At 42.1% G+C, this 14,961-nt stretch overlaps 1 protein-coding gene across 13 annotated transcripts in view; it reads right to left on the minus strand.

The window, feature by feature from the left end:
- Positions 1-14,600, minus strand: part of SAP130 (Sin3A associated protein 130) — an 84,779-nt gene extending 70,179 nt beyond the window's left edge. For 4 of the 13 annotated variants that reach the window (XM_073885629.1, XM_073885628.1, XM_073885598.1 and 1 more), the window contains exons 1-6: positions 13,610-13,757; positions 12,697-12,814; positions 3,717-3,952; positions 2,841-2,999; positions 1,552-1,663; positions 352-476 (exon numbers count right to left, since the gene is read on the minus strand). In XM_073885629.1, the coding sequence (XP_073741730.1) occupies positions 352-476; positions 1,552-1,663; positions 2,841-2,999; positions 3,717-3,952; positions 12,697-12,814; positions 13,610-13,681 (822 nt within the window). In that variant the 5' untranslated portion in view covers positions 13,682-13,757. Of the gene's footprint in view, positions 1-351; positions 477-1,551; positions 1,664-2,840; positions 3,000-3,716; positions 3,953-11,578; positions 11,686-12,696; positions 12,815-13,609; positions 13,759-14,452 lie in introns of those variants that run through there. The other 9 variants (XM_025857905.2, XM_025857888.2, XM_073885606.1 and 6 more) reach the window with 6 other exon arrangements.
- Between the last annotated feature and the right edge of the window lie 361 nt (positions 14,601-14,961).

The raw sequence follows: 14,961 nt of genomic DNA on the forward strand, positions 1-14,961 counted from the left end.
ATCCTGATCTGAACAAAAAACTCTCAGTTCTGGCTCACCTCTACTAACACTGTACGTAACCACCACCGTCTTCCTCACCACCATTCACGGTATTGCTCCCTTTCGCTGCCTCTCCACTTCTCTGAATCCCTGTTACCACACCCATCCCAGCGAAAGCTTCCCTTACCACAGCTCCTCTAAATCCCGATGGCTGATCACATCACAGTGTATATAACTCAACTTTCCCGGCCGCCTCTTGGCAACTAGATCAAAAGTCACTCGAGGTCAAAGGACTCTCCCAGGCTCTAGCAGAGTCAAGAACTCAGAGCAGGCACCTAGTACTTGCGAATGACTACCCACAACCTGACGTGCCTGGATTGGTTGGTGAATGATGTGCTGTACTGCTGGCTGAGCTGTAGCAGCATTTGGCAACTGGGAAGTCGGCCTCAGGACTGTGGTTACTTTAGAACTGGACATCACAGCAGCAGCAGCTGCTCCTGGAAAAAAATTGTTTTCATTAGTATGGCTTAGGGGCTCGTAATTTACACGGTTCCAATTATATGCCCTAGGAAAATAGTGTGAACTGTTTCTAAACCTAAGTCAGTAATTTAGCAGAGATGCTGTATGTATATTTCCCTTCCCTCACACAGGAAATTAGGAAAATGTGCACTCAAGGGTTGTGATTTGTTAAGATTAATAACCTGTATTGCTTTTTTTCAAGGACATTCTTAAATGAAATTGGCTGTTGTTTTTTTTTTTTTCACTACAAGTATGTAGAAGAGAAGCACACACTCAATAGCAGAGCGTGGTGCCACCACCTTCATTTGGGCCAAGGCTCCAGCAGCGTAACCACCAGTGAGGGTTCACTTGAACCACCACTGCCTTTGTATCGTCAGCGCGAACATCAACACGGTACGACCGGCAAATGAAATCTTAGTATTTTCACGAAAGTAGTTTTGACCTAACACAGACCCCCTTGCAGTCTATGAACTTCACTCTGAGAACCACTGAATTATGTTATGACCAAGTAACCTGGTTTTGTACTGTGAGCCTGATTTTGCCAACAATGATTTAACACTCGTCAATAGAAGGCTACAATTTCTGATCAAGTAGTTGAGAAAAATCATTAAATTTAATACATGACAACCTATTAGAACTTAATTGTAAGAATAAATTCATCTTATGGCTACGTTACTCGAGTAACCACCATCACTAAACTTTAAGAATAGTCAGTATTTGTATTTCTGACTTTCTTATTAACAACAAGGACCATTTTGGACTATCACAGCTTTGAGGAGTCCCTCATTACAAAGGACAATCTTTAGATCATACTAAAAATTTGAACTGCTTTACGTTTACACACACAAGCATACACACACTTGTTGAAATGCAACTATAATTCGCATATACTAGATCATACTTAAAATGTGTATTGTTCTAAGTTTATTTCTGTTGTCCTGTAACTTTAATAAGATGAGTCTAGATATATTTTTTAACGGTAACAGAACTCTCTTACCAAATATGTATCTGCCACAGCATTTTGAAAATTTGAACAGAATGTGCAGTTTTTACCTCGAGGTAAATGAGAAGCTCCGATGTGAAGAGGGGGCCCAGGAGCGTTGCTGCGGATAATAGACATCTGTACATTTGTGGTCATGATGTGATGCAGGTTACTGGGATGTCCCTGCAAGAAACAGGATATAATGTTATTTTCACATGCTTGGTTTTAGCCACTGATGCTTAGCCATTGCTTCTAGGAGGTCAGTTGCCTCCAAATGTGGGTCGGGGTATTCCTTTTAGACAGTGAGTATCCCAAGGGAAAGGACATTTCGCTTTTTTTTTTACGCAACACACTGCATGATGACCTGTGCCAGCAGGCATGTGGTGACTGTGAGGACCCTTCAATGCCTCAAGCCTAGCTAGGTGCTAGAACTCTAATAGATGGACATATTTGACTGTCCACTTTGGGACACTCTCATCTTCAGTATTAGTTTTTCACACTTGTTTTCTCTGCCTTGGCCAAAAGCTTATTTTTTCCTATCCTATTTTCTTTACATGCCACTGCATTCCTTTAGGCTATGCAGGACTTCTAAGTAAATGTCCATTAGCACCCAGCAGGTACTCCCCTATGAGTTCTTCAGCTCCCCACTTAGCTGTCCCTTCCTCACATGCTCCCAACCCTGACGCCAGTGTTTCCCAGATGCGGGTTCCAGTACTGCTGGGAATACTCAGCAGTACGACAGAAGAAAGAAAACATAGTGTGTCTTCTTGGACTACCAATTTTTTCTTGAAAACTTGATGGGAAAGGTTTTAGATTCAGGTTTTTTCACTCTCAGTAATTCAAAATATTTAAGTAAATCATATACATGTTACGGAGTAGGAGTAGAATTTCAGGAAAAAATTTATCTTAAAACATGAGACTATGAATAAGTGTTCACGACTGGTGAGCTGCTCGAGGGAACCTGCTAGGCGCCCAAGAGATACACATTCATTCTCCTCAGAGAAAATCCTAGAAATGCACTACTGTCATGAGGCTTTTCTCAATCCCACACAACTGGACTCTGAGCACCTCAAGGATACAGAATGTCTCATCTAGATTTGTATCTCACACTGAAGGTGGTGCCTCACACACAGCAGATGCTCGATACATACTGGCCAAATGACAAACACCACTGTGCATGTTGGTTTTACTTCCTGCAGATATCCTTCTCTCTCAAACCTACTATCTTCCCCTTCCAGAAATCAGTGACCATTCAATTTTTTATTTAGTACAGTGCCTAATGTACTGCTGGCATTCAATAAATAATGATCAACAGTTTGGCATCTCAGTTTGAAAATCAGCAAATTAAGAGGAAAAAAACCTGTTGTCCACTGATTGTTGCCACAGGAATGGCTGAAGCTTGAGGGATGCTACTCTCCATGGTAACGGTAACCTGCCCTGGAACCTTGGGGGGAAGTGACAAGGTAGAAGGTGGAGCAGGAGCAATGGGACGGCTAGGCATGGTGGGCTTCGGGGGCGGCTGCAAACAGAAAACCACACGAAACATATCAATAGCTTTTTACGAGTGATGCATTTCATTCTATAGTTAAAAGTACACAAATGAAACCTGGAGAGTGCCAGGAAAGATCCAGAAGGCTTATATATTTTATCTCTTAGCATCACAGCTTTTCCACTGAAGTACCAGCATTTCCATTTTACAGATGAGGAAACATACAAAGCAAGGCTATGTCACCTGCTCAAAGCCATGCAGACAGTAAAAACTGGAACTGGGACTGAGGCCCAGATCTGCATGGCTCACAGCCCACATTCTTTCTTCTATACAATGCTGCATCCCACATTTGGGCGGAAGTAAACAAAACTCCCAGTAACTGAACCATAGCCACGTGGTAATATACAAGGCAATATTCTCAGATATCCCCGAATTAGCAAGCTTTAAAACAAAACCTTGGAGAAGAGTGCCACTCCAAGATAAAATCTGAGTTAGCATGCCCATAACTTGAATAATATCAACGTCAAAACGGATACTAGAAAAGATCCTGTGATGCCAACTGCCCAGCGGCACAAGACTAGGCACTGCAGAACAGCAGAGCTCTAAGTGACAGAGAAGAGCTGAACTGATGGGTCAAAAAGAAAACACTAAGATCCTGGATACAGCCTAAGACTTTGTGGAAATTGTCAGGAAGATTAGCCAGTCTTTAGCTGTGGTTTAATGTGAAATTTTAAACCTCTCCATTACCTTCATAAGTCCCTCGGAAAAGGAGAGTGGCACTGCTGGCGTCAGATGGGCTGGTGGGGCTGTCACTGTGACGGGTGTGCCCGATGCAACAGCATGGTGTGTAGACAACATCTGCACCTGTGGATAGGGCCTTACCACAACAGGCTCTTGCTTCTCTTCGCGGGACTGTAGGGAGCTGCTGGAACCCATGTGCTCCCTGGCAGTGACTTCAGCCTCTCGGCTAGATTCATCGTTGACTAGTAAGGACATTAAGGGAGAAATAGCATGTCACACGCTTCCAATATTAATTAATATTAACGAATGGCAAGGGACACACAAGAGTGGCACTTGCAACTAAGTTTCAGGGTTGATAAAGTGACCCTTTCTTTGTGAGATTTTCTTAAGGAGAATCTGGGCATGAGGTTCCCCTAACAGATATCAAACGCAACAGCCACGCCTATGGAACACAGGACTGACTTTGGCTATTGCGGCTTTTCCACTCCTATGAACACAGGGCCTGATAACTACCTAAAATGAACTCAAGGGGCGCCTGGGTGGCTCAGCCAGTTAAGGTTCTGCCTTCAGCTCAGGTCATGATCTTGGGTTCCTGGGATCAAGCCCCACGTTGTGGTCCCTGCTCAGCGGGGAGCCTGCTTCTCTCTCCTCCTCTGCTCTTTCCCTTGCTTGTGCTTGTGCTCTCTCAAATAAATCAATAATCTTTAAAAAAAAATGAACTCAGAAGAGCCAAAGTAGATATGATGCTTTCGTTTAAGGTATTCATTTAAAAAGTTAGAAAAACCTAACATTAAAACGATAATTTAAATACAATTCTTTTTTTTTTAATTTTACTTATTTACTTGTGAGAGAGAGAAAGAGTGCACGCATGTGCATGACTAGGGGTAGAGGCAGAGGGAGAGGGAGCAGATTCCCCACTGAGTGTGGAGTCTGATGTGGGGGGCTTGACCCCAGGACCCTGAGCCAAAGTCAGACAGTTAACCAGCTGAGTCACCTAGGTGCGCCTAAATACAATTCTTAAGTCTAAGAACATATAGGTTTTCGAAACAAATTTCCGACAAAGCAAACATGGAAATCTCCATCATTATTACAATGCACACAGCCTTTGAAACTCAACAATTCCACTTATAGGAATGTATCCTATAGATACATGGTATATGTCTAAAATGACGTATACAAGATTATTTGTTTCCCCATTTTTATTCCAGTAAAGGAAGTTTTAAAACCTACATGTCTATCAACAGGGGACTCACTATATAAATTATGGTATACTCTCACAACAGACTACCATGCAACTGTAAGAATAAAATAAGGAAGCTTTTTAGGTACTCTCATGAAAAAACTGACAATGAGCATTATGCAAAAATACTAAGAATATACAGATGAAAAAAGCAAGGTACAGAACAGTGAAAAAGTAATGAAATATACACAAACATATATGTTTATTTTCCTATGTAGAAACATAACTCCCAAAGCATCTTGATTTCTTGACAGGAAATAAAGTGGATTCTGGGATAAGAGAAATAACTTTTCACTGTATACCTTGGGAATTTTGGACCATGAAAACATGTAACCTATTTAAAAACTAACTTAAAAAATCAAGGCCCTAATCTAATAAAAGAGAGTTTGTGAAAATATTATCTCAGGACGCCTGGGTGGCTCAGTTGGTTAAGCGACTGCCTTCAGCTCAGGTCATGATCCTGGAGTCCCGGGATCGAGTCCTGCATCGGGCTCCTTGCTCGGCGGGGAGTCTGCTTCTCCCTCCGACCTTCCCCCCTCTCATGCTCTCTCTCTCTCTTTCTCTCAAATAAATAAATAAAATATTAAAAAATATTATCTCATACGTGTCTATCATTTTCCCAAAATATTAGAAAACAGAGATTACACTTATGTAAAAAAATTTAAATATCTGTAAAACTACCAAGAAAATAAAGATGCTCCCAAAGTCTATTCCCCAAAGGCACCAAGAGTTAATATGTTGGTAAAACCTTGAGACATTTCTTATCTCTAATTTTGGGTGGGTTTTTATTTATGCAACTTTTCAGTGAACTGTAACCTTCATAAAGTGCACAAATATTAATTGTATAGCTCAATGAACTTACACAAACTGAATACACCTGAGTAACCAACACCCAGCTCAAGATGCAAAACATTCCCCAGAAGCCCTCTGTTCAGCTGGATTCCTCAATATCCCTTCCAAGGATACTCACTATCCTAACCCCTAGCACCAGAGATTACTGTTATCTATTTTTGAACTTTATATAAATAGACTCATAGCAAATGTACCCTGTTGTATCTCGCTTTTTTCACTTACAAGTATGAGATCCATGAATGTCATTGCATGTAGCTGCACATCTTTCATTGTCAGTATAGTAGGTCATTGTAGGAATCAACTGCAAATTACCCATTTTACTGTTAATAGGCATTTAGATAATTTTCAGCTTTTTGCTATTATGAATAGTAGTGCTAGTAATACTCCCACATATCTTTTGGTGAACTATTTACCATTTCTATTGGATATATACCCAGAAGTGAAACGGCTGAATAATATTGACTATATACTACCTCATTAAAAAAAATGCTAAATGAAATTCCATTGCATAGATATACTATAGCGCTTTTTTGTTTTAAAGTAGGCCCCACGCCCAGCATCGAGGCCATTTTGGGGCTTGAACTCACGACCCAGAGGTCAAGACCTGAGCTGAGATCAAGAGATGGACACTTAACCAACTAAGCCACCCAGGCACCCCAACTATAGCTTTTTTAACCATTATATCACTGGTGGGCTTTTAGGTTATTTCTAAATTTTTTGCTATTATCAACAACTCAGATAAAAATCCGTACATACTTTGAGTCCTTGTTCAGTGATTTCCTCAGGAAAAAAAATTTTTGAAAATACATGTGCTGGGTGAAAAGACTGATTTATATTTTACATTTTGTTATATATTGATTATTCTCCCTGATCATTCAGTTTTTTTTTAAACTTTTATTTTTAAAACCACTTTATGGGTGACGGGTATTAAGGAGGGCAGTTATGATGAGCACCATCTGTTACATTTAAGTGATGAATCCCTAAAATGTACACCTGAAACGAATATTACCCGACATGTTAACTAGAATTTTTTTTAAAACTTGAAATCAAAACAAATAAAACCACTTTATTGATGTACAATTTACATACAATAAAATGGCTATTTCTAAGAGTGGAGAGCTCAACAAGAGTTTTTTTACATTCATTCTTACCAATAACTTAGGAGCAGAATGGCTGGGTCAAATGGTAAGTAAATGTTTAACTTTATGAGACTGCTGGAATACCTTCCAAAATGGTTGTATCCATGTTATGGTCCTGTCAGCCAGTGTATTAGAGTTCTGGCAGCTCCTCATCCTCCAATTCTTGATACACAGATATTCCAGTGGGTGTACAGTGGGTCTCTTGTTGTGGTTTTATTTAGAATTTCCACTGACTAGTGATGTTGGAAATCTTTTATGTGACCACAGGCCATTCATATATATCTTCCTTTGTGAAGTATACGTGTCTATCTTTTGTCCATTTTTTAGTCAATCAGCTTTACTGAGATACAATAAAAAACCCACTAATTCTTTACATAAAATTAGATAAAAGTTTACAAAAGTAGACAGTACTACAGGGGTCCTGCATGGCTCAATTAAGCATCGGACTCTTGCTTTCGGCTCAGGTCATGATCTAAGGGTTGTGAGATCGAGCCCTGTGTCGACATTCTTTCCCTCTGCCCCACTCTCTAAAAAAAAAAAGTATACAGTACTGTAACTACAATAAAATCACGATACAAAACATTTTCCATTATTCTCACTGGTTCATACATGCCCCTTGGCAGGCAATTCCCTCCCTCCCACCCTCCTAGCCCTTAGAAACCACTAATCTGCTTTCTAACACTATAGCTTTGTGTTTTCTGGAACTTCATGCAAACAGAATCATACGATATGTGGTTCTTTTTTTTTTAACGGTTTTTTTTTTAACGATTTTTTTATTTGAGAGAGAGAGCACGTGTGTCAGTGCTTTGGGATGGAGGTGGGGAGAGACAGAAGGCAGAGGGAGAGAATCCCAAGTACACTCCCCACTGAGCCCAAGGCAGGGCTTAATCCCAAGACCCTGAGACCACGACCTAAGCCAAAACCAACAGTTGGACACTCAACCGAGCCACCAGGCGCCCCAGTACAACATGTGGTCCTCTGTGTCAGTCTGCTTCCTTCTCTTAGTACAGCTGACCCCTGAGCAACATGGGTTTGAATTGCATGGCTTCACTTATATGTGGATTTTTTTTAAGACTTTATTTATTTGGGGGGGGAGAGTATAAGTGGGGACAGGGGACAGAGGGAGAGGGAGAAGCAGACTCCCTGCTAAGCGGGGAGCCTGATGGGGGGTGCTCAATCACAGGACCCTGGGTTCATGACCTGAGCCAAAGGCAGATGCTTGGCCAGCTGACCCACTCAGCTGCCCCTATGTTGATTTTGTTTTTTTTTTTTTTGATAAATACAGTACAGTGCTATAAATGATTTTCTCTTTCTCATGCTTTTCTTAATACATTTTCTTTTCTCTAGCTTACATTATAAAGTACAGTATATAATACATATAAAATATAAATATGTATTGATTGTTTATATTATCAGTAGGGCTTCCGTTCAACAGTAGGCTATTAAGTTTTTGCGGAGTCAAAGTTATACTCAAATTCCTGACTGCACAGAGAGTAACTGACCCCAACCCCCAAGTTGTTCAAGGGTTAAGTATGTATGTTTTTGAGGTTCATCTATGTTGTTCTATATACCAGCTGTTTGTTCCTTTTTAATGTTGAGTAGTATTCCATTGTACATATAAGCCAAACTTTATCTAGTCAGCAGCTAATAAATTCTGGATTGTTTCCAGTTTTTGGCTATTATGAATACTGCTTCTATAAACACGTAAGTATGGGTTTTTGGACATACATTTTCATTTATCTGGGTAAATATCTAGGAATGGGACTGCTAGCTTGTATGGTGAGTTTATATTTAACTCTATAAGATATTGTCAAACCGTTTTCCAAAGTGGTTAGATTATTTTGCATTCCCACAAATAATGTATGACTTCTACTTGTTCCACAAACACAACAAGCTTGGTATTTTTAGTCATTCTAGTGGATGCCTACTATTTTCTGTGGTTTTAATTTGCATTGCCCTGAGGATTAATACTATTTAGTATCTTTTATGTGCTTATTGAACATTCAGATAGCATCTTTGGTGATGTGTCTATTCAAATATTTTGCCCATGGAAAAAAAATCAGGCTGTCTCATATAGCAAAAGCTACTGAGTTACAAGAGTTCTTGTATATTCAGGATATAAGTCCTTTGCAGATACATTTACTTCAACCATCTCCTCAATTTGTGGCTTGCCTTTTTATTTTGTTAATAGTGTCTTTTGAAGAGTAGACATTTTTAATTTTAATAAAGTATAATATACCAGTTGCTTTTGTAATTAGTGTTTTTTGCAACCTAAACAATTTTTGCTTACCCCAAGGTCATAAGGAGTTTCCATGTTTTCTTTTAGAAATTTTAAGTTTTACATTTAGATCCATGATACATGTGAGTTAATTTTTGTGTATGGTGAAAGTAAAGGTCAAGGTTCATTTTTTCCATATGGATATTCTGGTGTTCAAGCACTATTCTGTTGAAAAGACTATCATTTCCCTATTGAATTATCTATGTACATTTGTAAAAATCAATTGACCATTATGTGTGGGTCTATTTCTGGATCCTCCACTTTCTATGACCAATATTTCTATCTTTATGCCAATATCACACTGTCTTGATTAGTGTAGCTTTACAGCAAGTCTTGAAGTAAGGTAGTAGAGTCTGCCAATTTCCTTCATTTTTTTTTTTTAGGGGTCAAAATTGCTTTGGCTATTGTAGGTCCTTTGGCTTCCATATAAATATAGATTCAGGCTGACAATTTTTACAAAAGGACATAATAGGATTTTGATTAGAATTTTTTTTTTAAATGTACAGATCCCTTTGGGTAGAACTATTATCTTAAAAATACTGAGTGTTTCAATAGATGAGCATGATTGATCATTTCATTTATCTAGGTTTTTAACTGTTCTCATTCATAGTTTTCTAACCCCAAGTCTTACATACATTTTGTTAACTTACCCTTAAGTGTTTTGTGGTTTTTTTTTTTGATGCTATTGTAAATGACATTTAAAAAATTTCATTGTTCATTGCTAGTACTAAAAATAATTGGTTTTTATACACTGAACTTTTATCCTGCAACCTTTACTAATTTTACTTATTAGCTCTAACGGCTTTTTGAATATATGATCTTTATAGATGATCATGTTGTGAACCTTCCCTGTTGTCCAAACAGATATTCCCGATTAAATTTTTAAGGGAAATGGACAATTTCATAACTTTCTCCCACACCTATTTGCTCAGGAACATTTTGGTTTTTGACAATTTCATTATGATATAATGTACTGACTATTCCCTGTTAAGCTCTTTTTAGAATCATTTAGAACCAAAAGGATCTTGAAAGAATAGTCAAGAAAACTTGTTGTAATCCATACTTCTGACCTTTGAACATGTATTTGAAATCCTGATATGCTTAGGATCCCAAATTAGTTCTTCTAATAAAAACTTCTAATAAAAACAATAGGAAATATAGAGAAATATTTAACTCCTTACAGAAAAACTTTTATTTTCTTTCTCAGAGTCACTGAAGGAAAAAACACACTATTCAGAAGTAAAATTATAAACAATTTTGGTCTAAGTCAATGATTTCCTTCTCAACAAAATCTGAGGGCAATTATTGCTAGTTGACACCTTTTTTTGTTTTGTTTTTAAAGATTTTATTTATTTATTTGACCGGTGGGGTGGGAAGCTAGCACAAGCAGAGGGAGCAGCAGGCAGAAGAAGAGGGAGAAGCAGGCTCCCCATGGAGCAGGGAGCCCAACTTGGGGCTCGATCCCAGGACTCCAGGATCATGACCTGAGCCGAAGGCAGATGCTTAACCGACTTAGCCACCCAGGCACCCCGACACTGTTTTTAATAAGCAATATAATTCTTTGTAAATAGATGTTCAAAAATATTCTCTTTAAGCTATACTTCTTTAAATTATTCTACGAATTTATATTAAAGACAATTTGTCAAAAATATCTGTTAAGTAGCAAAGAACTTTAAGTAGCTCTATAAGGACTTGTTGACCACTATTTTTGTGCCCTACAATGTAGCAAGTATAGCACATACAAAGGTACACAAGGTTCCAGGTTCCAGGACATGGTTCTAGTCTTCAGGTCCTACCCTTGACTCCTGTGGTCTAGCCGCAAAGACCTCCTAGAGAAAGTGACATCTGAGATGAAACTCAAGGAAGGACAGGAATTAACCAGATAAGTGAGTGTGTAAAGGAAGAAGGAAGATTGTGTATAAAGACTCAAGGTCAAGAATATTGGGAACTTTTTGTCATTTAGAAAATGAGTAGTTACTATTAAGCAGGAGACAAGAAGTAGCTTAAAATTACTTCAAGTCTAAAGAGAACTCAGATAAATTTGTAACAAAAACTAAGTTGGCTGGAGGGAAGCAAAGGGATAATAAGGATGAAACATCAGACAAAGGTCCAAAGCTTACATATAAGAGCCAGAGAGACAGAGCGGTTAAAGATGATGCCCGTGTTCCTGGTTTGAGCAATGAGCAGACAGTGATACCATTTACCATGATAAAGAACTTAGGAAGCAGGCAGTGAAGAAAAAGGAATAGAAAAAGGAATACTTTACTTCGCAATGTCATCTTTTTACTTGATATATATATATATATATATATACACACACACAGAGAGAGAGAGAGAGAAAGACTACTTGAAGGAGTACCTCAACTTTAGCACTGTTGACTGGACCAGACACTTTGTTGTGGACGGCTGTCCTTCCCATTTTGGATGTTTAGCAGCATCCCTGGCCTTTAAATATCAGATGCCAACAGCACCCCCTACTTGTGACAACCAAAAATGTATTCAGACATTGCCAAATATTCCCTGGACTGCAAAACCATCCCTGCTAAAGACCACTGACCTACAGCACTCAAAGTACATACCACTAAAAACTAAGTGCATAAATGTGTATATATTCAGTTGACCCTTGAACAATGCAAGGGGTTAGGGGTGATGACCATACCTGCAGTCAAAAATCTGCATGTAACTTTTGACTCCCCAAAAGCTTAATTACTAATAACCTACTGTTGACTGGAAATGTTGCCTGTAATAGTCAATTAATATGTATTTTGTATGTTATATATATTATATATTCTTACCATAAAGCTACAGTGAAAATATTATTGAGAAAATCATAAGACAAAATACATTTACAGTACTGTACTACGTTTATTAGAAAAAACTCACATGTAATGGACTTGTACAGTTCAAACCTGTGTTTTACAAGGGTCGACTGTCCTTTTTCTTTTAAAACCTTCTTTCCTAGCTCATAGGCTCCTAAAAGACAAGAACTATGCCTTAAACACCTTTGGACTCCCTCATGGCACTATTATATCTCTGGGCCTTAAAGGAGAACAAGGAGAACACATTAATGTATTTAAAATATAGTTCTCATAGGCATGCTTCGCTGTAAGTTTCACGTATACTCTAGTATATGTGAAAGGATTAAAAAAGGAATTAAAAAAAACTTGTTTATAAGGGGGGAGGGGCAGAAGGAGAGGGAGAGAGAGACTCTTAAGCAGGCTCCATGCCCCGCGCAGAGCCTGACGTGGGGCTCAATCTCACAACCCTGAGATCATGACTTAGCTGAAATCAAGAGTCAGACGCTTAACCAACTGAGCCACCCAGGCAACCTCAACAAACCTTGTTTAAATTAAAATTGTGATATATCCTTTCTCCAAATTCAATAACCTAGTACTTACTAAAATCCCACAAGGTGGGAAAAAAACTGGCAATATTCTTAAAGCAAGAAGCGATAGAGAAGACTGTCACATATCTCACCTGTGGCAGCTGGGTTTATCAATCCTGCAGAACCACTGTTTGCAATCTGTGAAGGAGCTTGGCTTAGCCCAGTGGAAGGGGTTCCTAACCGAGGAAACTGCTGAGAACTCATTTCCACCTGCAGTACATACAGTCATATGGTTATTACTAAATTCTCACATGAGAATCAATAATGAGAAATTAAAGCATCTCCAGTACCTATACTTTCCCTTAGAAAAGCAAATGCAGCTTCATGCACCTAGAACAATTACTTGTGATCAACATACGGTGCAGAAATGGTCCAAATTCTGTAAGTTTTTAAGGGACATGGATTCAAGTAATAGTAAAATCGTTTGCGTGGTGTTGGGGTATACTATGACACTCAGGAAATACAGATTACCACTCTAAAAAAATCAACACTGAATCCTGTGCAACAGCCATATAATGGGTATTAACCCAATACATAGATATCTGTATAAAGTTCTGTGGAAAACAGCATGTTCCTTTGAAAGACTGAAGCTCACACCAAGGTGAACACAACTGTCATCAGTATGTCGTAGGTGGAACCCGAGGGGAGATGCCCTGCTCTAAGAAATCGGAAAGCTTACATCAAGACCTAATCCAAAGGAACTCTCAAATGGTTTTCTGCACAGGCCTCCGATTTCCTACCCCTTTTCTCATAGACCCCCTACTGAGCCAGAGGGACCAGAGACCTTCGCCACTTTCTCTACAATCGACCCCCACTTTTTCCTCAGGAGCCAAGCTCTACCGATATTCCCAATTCGCATGCAACCCCACCCCCACCCTGAAGCCCACCGCTGATATCGCAGAAAACAGGTTTCCAGAGACATTTCGGGTGTCTGAGACTTAGTCTTGGGGGGTGGGGGAGGACGGCGTTCTGGGGAGCCCCAGGACAAGCGGTGTGCCTCTTTACCTGCAGCCGCCGCCCGCCGCCCGCACCTCCGGCTTCCATCTCGCCGGGCTGGGGGTGCCGCGGAGGGCCCATCTCGGTGGCAGCGCTGGGTTCCTGGGTCGTGAACAGGGCACCCCGGAGCGCGCCTCGGGCCCGCCGCTGTCCAGCCCCGCCGGCCCCGCTCACCCCCGCCACCCCGCCGCGGCTCCTCTCCAGTCTTCTTCCCCCGAACCTGCCCCTACCTCCCCCGCCCGCCCATTGGCCCCACGCCGGGCGCGTCACTCGGGGGCCCGCACCAATCCGCGGAGGCCTGCGCGCTCTGATCCCGCCCCACCCTCCCGCCGACTCCCAGCCAATCAGGCGCGAGCCTCGCAGGGGCAGCCCAAACCCCTCGAGGCTGAGCCAATGGCAAAGGAAGACAAGCGCTCCCGGCGAGGGGGGCGGGGAGGAAGGAGGCCCCGCCTCGGTCGGGGTCTGAAAGCGGCGGGCGCAGGGCCCGGATGTGGAGAGTCACTTTAAACTGCTCCAGGAGCCAAACTCCCTGGGCCGCCCGCCCGCCGGCGCTCCCCCGGCCGCTCCACTTCCCCGCCAGGGCCCACGCCCGCCACGCCCCCAAGCCCGAAACAGCCCACCCCTCCTGGAGCCTCTCCCTTCCTTGCCGCAGGATACCCGGTCCCTGCCGCCGGCCAACCGCCGTGCCCAGCTTGTGAAAGAGCCTAGGTTTGAGCCGCAGCCGACGAGGCACCGCTGCCCTTCCCCAGGGACGCACAGCGGGACGGACGCTGCAGCCCGGCTCGGCCGCCCCGCCCCCTCGTCTCCTCCCCTCTCCTCCCCTCCCCTCCCGGGCGCCCGTCCCGCCATTACCTGGGTGCTGCGCCGAGGGGCCGCCGCGCCGCCTCGAGCTTGCTCCCGTGCGCTCTCCGCCTGTGGGGCCGACGTCCTCGGGCTCCGGACCCGCCGCCGCCGCCGGGGCGCTAGCACTCTGCCCCCCACCCCTCTGCCTAGCGCCGCTGCTTCCGCCGCCGTAACGAGCCTCTCACCTATTGGCTGGGGTAGGCCCCGCCCTCCTCTGGGGAAGCCAGTCACCTCTCAGTATGAGCGGGAGAGCGGACGGGCCTGCCCCTTGGGGTCGCGGAGACCTCTGGGAAATGTAGTCCCCGATGTCAGGAGGGCGGGCCTGGGCGGGACCTCCAGGCGACCCGGCCGGTGCAACACACCCCTTTGCTGCCTAGAGTGGGTTCTGCCTTTTCTCTTTGCTTAGTGAAGAGGTAGTGGATTGCCACCCTTCTGCCTCAGCTGATTGCACTAGGTTTCATTTTACCAAGGGAGGTGCGGCACGGGAAAAGGGTAATGGAGGCCGACTGTAGCGGGAC

Source organism: Callorhinus ursinus, unplaced genomic scaffold (assembly GCF_003265705.2).
Source record: "Callorhinus ursinus isolate GAN/ISIS: 27379988/994484 unplaced genomic scaffold, GSC_fseal_2.0 scaffold2, whole genome shotgun sequence".
Classification (NCBI taxonomy): domain Eukaryota; kingdom Metazoa; phylum Chordata; class Mammalia; order Carnivora; family Otariidae; genus Callorhinus; species Callorhinus ursinus.